Source organism: Tupaia chinensis, unplaced genomic scaffold (genome assembly GCF_000334495.1).
Source record: "Tupaia chinensis unplaced genomic scaffold, TupChi_1.0 Scaffold147500_2, whole genome shotgun sequence".
Lineage (NCBI taxonomy): Eukaryota > Metazoa > Chordata > Mammalia > Scandentia > Tupaiidae > Tupaia > Tupaia belangeri.
Genome location: NW_006207352.1, coordinates 319,402 through 323,186, shown reverse-complemented (window position 1 = coordinate 323,186; position 3,785 = coordinate 319,402). Strand labels below are relative to the sequence as shown.

At 66.0% G+C, this 3,785-nt stretch overlaps 1 protein-coding gene across 1 annotated transcript in view; it reads right to left on the bottom strand.

Annotated features, from left to right (window-relative positions):
• The window catches only part of MCM2 (minichromosome maintenance complex component 2), a gene marked incomplete in the record, with an annotated part of 13,383 nt that overhangs the window by 5,437 nt on the left and 4,161 nt on the right, over positions 1–3,785 (bottom strand). Inside the window, 6 exon segments of the mRNA XM_027768821.1 lie at positions 21–155; positions 499–706; positions 780–999; positions 1,976–2,236; positions 2,344–2,519; positions 3,354–3,586. Coding sequence (XP_027624622.1) covers positions 21–155; positions 499–706; positions 780–999; positions 1,976–2,236; positions 2,344–2,519; positions 3,354–3,565 — 1,212 coding nt within the window.

The following is a 3,785-nucleotide window of genomic DNA, read 5'->3' as shown; positions in this document are numbered from 1 at the left end:
CCCCCAGTCCAGCCACTTACGATCTCATCCCCTGGCCTGCAGCTGTCCACCAGGTCTGCCAGGAGGATGGCGTCCTTGGAGCGCGGCAGCCGGCCGGCCGCCACCTTGCCCGGGCTCTCCTGAATACGGATGCGTTGGTAGTTCTGGTAGACAGTCTGTGGGGACACGGAGGTCACAGGGGCCTGCGTGGAGACTGCGCCGCCCGGCATACCCGACAGCGTCACCTGACCTCACCACGGCCCGAGGTCACACTGGTGCCGTGACCCATCCTCGGAGCCAGGCCGGCAGGGAAAGTGCTGGCCCCGGCCCAGCCACCACCCCGTGCTCCTGCCCGCGTGTCCAGTCGCGCTGCTCACTGGCTGCCCCGGAAACAGAGCTCACCACGGGCCGAGGGGCCCATCGGGGCAGCAGCCCCCTGGGGAGACCGGGCGCTGCCCACACCAGCCTCTCAGCGCCCAGGAGGTGGGTCAGGCCTACAGGGCGGCCCGTGCCTCTCACCTCCTCCATGTTGACCTCGAAGGGGCCGGCCGACTGGCACTCGGGGCAGGAGCCCGGCTTCACCTCCTGGCTCTGGGACTGGGAGAAGGGCCCCAGGACGGAGGCGCACTTGTTGCAGTTGTACTTGACCAGGCGCAGCTTCGGCAGCACGCCCGTGCAGCTGGTCACCACGCCGCTGGTGCGGATCAGCTGGTTCAGGTGCAGCTGCCTGCAGGGACGCGTGTCAGAACCCGCTCTGGGGACAGGCCTGGGAGGGTGCAGGCCGCCCGCAGGCCCCTCACCTCAGTGAGCGCAGCTCCTCCACCAGCGGCAGGAGGGAGATGCGCACGTGCACGTGGCTGGCGATGCGGTCGTACTTGGGGTACATGGCCAGCACCACCTCCAGGGCCGCCTCGTCGAAGATGGGCAGCAGCTCCGCGGGCGCCTCGGGCAGGAAGTAGGCCAGGACGTGCTCCCTGGCTGCCAGGTCCTCGTAGTTCACCACCAGGCTCTCGCGGTTCTCTGCAGCACAAGGCTCGGCGTGGGGCTGCAGCCAGGACGGGCCCGCCCACCGACACCCGACCTTTCGCGCCAAACCGCACCGCGTGTCAACACGGTGAGTGCAAAGCTGCTGGGGACAGGCAGGAGCAGACCATGCAGGCCAGATAGGACACCTGTGATGGTCACCTCAGTGGGCTGGCTGCAGAGGCAGAGTGGCCCCAACACCCGCCACACTGACGCCAGGCCCAATGTGCCAGATCTGTGTCTGCAGGCCTCCCTGTGAGAGCCGGGTTAGCACACGTGTGCCCCGGCCTGGGCTGGCAGAGGCAGGCGGCAGGTCACAGCGCAAGGACCCCGGTGGGGGTGTGTCTCTGTCTCTCTCAAGGAAACAAGTCTTAAAAAAATACAGAACAGGGGACCAGCAGTTGGCACAATGGCTATGTCGCTGAACCCTCGTGTAGCCCGCTGCGGTTCGAGTCTCGGACTCAGTGGCTTAAACTCACGCCAGACGCATGTGCGTGCATGCCTAAGATCCCGAGAGAAGAACGGAGAAGGGATTGCGGCGTGGCCATCCCCCCGGGAGGTGATTTCTCGCTTTCTCTCTCTGTCTTTCCAGGGAGCGCATGTGCCCTATAGCAAAAAAAACTCTCAAAAAACAGGACCAGCAGGTGGCGAAAATTAAAGCTCTGGCTCCTACACAGCCCGTCATGGTTCAATTCCTGGACTCAGCAACCTGAGTCAGGCTGTGTGCACGTGTGCACCCAAAATCCCAAGAGCAGACTGGAGGAGAAAGGATGCGGCGTGGCCATCCCCCCGGGGATGGTTTCTCACTTTTCCTGTCTCTCTTCTCCTCTCACAGTGAGTGCACCTGCCCTAGGCAAACAGAGACAAATGGCACACGGCAGGAGGGCCGGTGAGGGCCGCAGGCCGAGTCGTGAGGTGTGTGGCCTGTGCCAGCATGCCGGGGCAGGCCGCTCCTGCCTGGCGCCAGGCTCACCTTTGCACATGTCGCCGATGCGCTCCTTGAAGACGTTGTGGCCGTGGCTGTCCACGTGGGTGCGCAGGAAGTTCTTGAAGCGGTGGTGGATCTCCAGCCGCGGCCCCGCCATGCTCACCCACTCACGCACGGAGTGGCCCTTCAGGTCCTCCAGGTTCTCGATGCTCTCGATCATGTCCTCGTCCTCCTCCCCGTCCTCCGTGGCCTGCTCCACCTGGCGCCGCTTGCGGGAAGGCCGCTCCTCGTCCTCCTCGTCGCTGTCTGCAGAGGCGCAGGGCCCGCCACTGTGTCTCCCAGAAGCTCTGGCCACCTGTCCCACCCGTGGCTCTGCAGGGGACCAGGGCCCCCCGTGCAACATTGCAACCCACCGTACAGGAGCCCGCGGCGCATGCGACCCAGGCCCCGGCCGGCCTCGCGGTCGCGCTGCCGCATAGCCCGCTCAGCTGCCTCCCTCTGGCTGGCCGTCAGCTCCTCCACGTCTTCGTCGTCCAGGGCCAGCCCCTCGGCCTCGTAGACGTCCAGTTCTGGGATGGCTCGGTAGTCCCTGAGGGAGCCCGACAGTTAGGGTTTGGGGCAGGTCTGCCGGCTCCGGCAGGCAATGCAGATCTCCCGAAGATGCCACTGCCTTGAAGGGACAGAGGCCGTGGGCTGCCACAGTGTGACCATGGCGCTAAGTGGAACAAGCCAGCAGAACTCTGTAGGTTCAGAGGCAGAGCAGTGGGCATGGGGGGCTTGCCTCAGCAGGGACCGTGTTCCAGGGGGGAAGCTGAAGACGCCGAGCCGGACGTGGTGACGGCTGCATGCTTGGTGCCACCACGCCGTACACGCAAAAAGGCGACACGGCACATTCGCAGGCTGCACCTGTCACCACAGCTGAGAGGGGAGGGCAGCCCCTAGCCTGGTGGGAAAGGGGGCTGTGGTTCAAATCCCAGCCAGGTGGCCTGAGGATCGCACCAGGCACACACGTGTGTGCACCAAATCCCGGCAGGATGAGACTGCGATGGGCTTGCACCACAAGGCCGTGCTGCACGAGTGCTCCTCCCTCCCTGGCATCCAGACAGCGCGGGGGTGGCTGGGCTGCCCGAGACCTCCCTGGGTGCACCAGGGAACCGTGTGCCCACAGTCGGGGCTGGCTGAGCCTGCGGGTGCACTGCGGAGTCGAGAGCCTGCCGGGGTACAGTCTTTGCGTCTTCCTTGTGGAAGACGTGCTTAGGAAAAGGGACGCGAGTGTCCCCAGACGCCCAGCAGGAGAGAGAGGGACTGCGGAGCCACAGACGCACAGGCCAGGAAGTCTTCAGAGCAGACCACCTGCCCAGACCAGTGGGTCCCGCCACCTGCAGACGCCACCTGCCCCCACCCAGTGGGGCCCCGGGAGTACCTCTCCATGCCGTCCCCGATGAGCTCCTCCCCGTCCTCCTCCTCCTCCTCCAGTGGCCCCTCTGTGCCCAGCAGCCCCTCGGACTCGTCCTCGAAGGGGGGCAGGTCGCGGCCGGGGCTGGAGGTCAGGGCATCCGTGCGTCGGGAGCTCCGGCCGGGGCTGGAGGTCAGAGGGTCGTTGCCTCGCCGGCGCCGGGCCGGACTGGATGCCATGGTGAAGGATTCAGAGGACTCCTGGGAGAGAGACCGAGGTCAAACCGGGCTGGTAGGGTGCTGCTGCCTGCCCTGGCTGTCCTCACGCCAACTCTCAGCCTCGAGGCCCGAGCTCTGAGCACAGGACACAGCGCGGAGAGCAGACACCGTCTCAGGGAACGCCTCCCGAGCGTGTCCAGGACCTGCTCTGGCCTCTCCTCCTGCTGGGACTGCCAGTGTG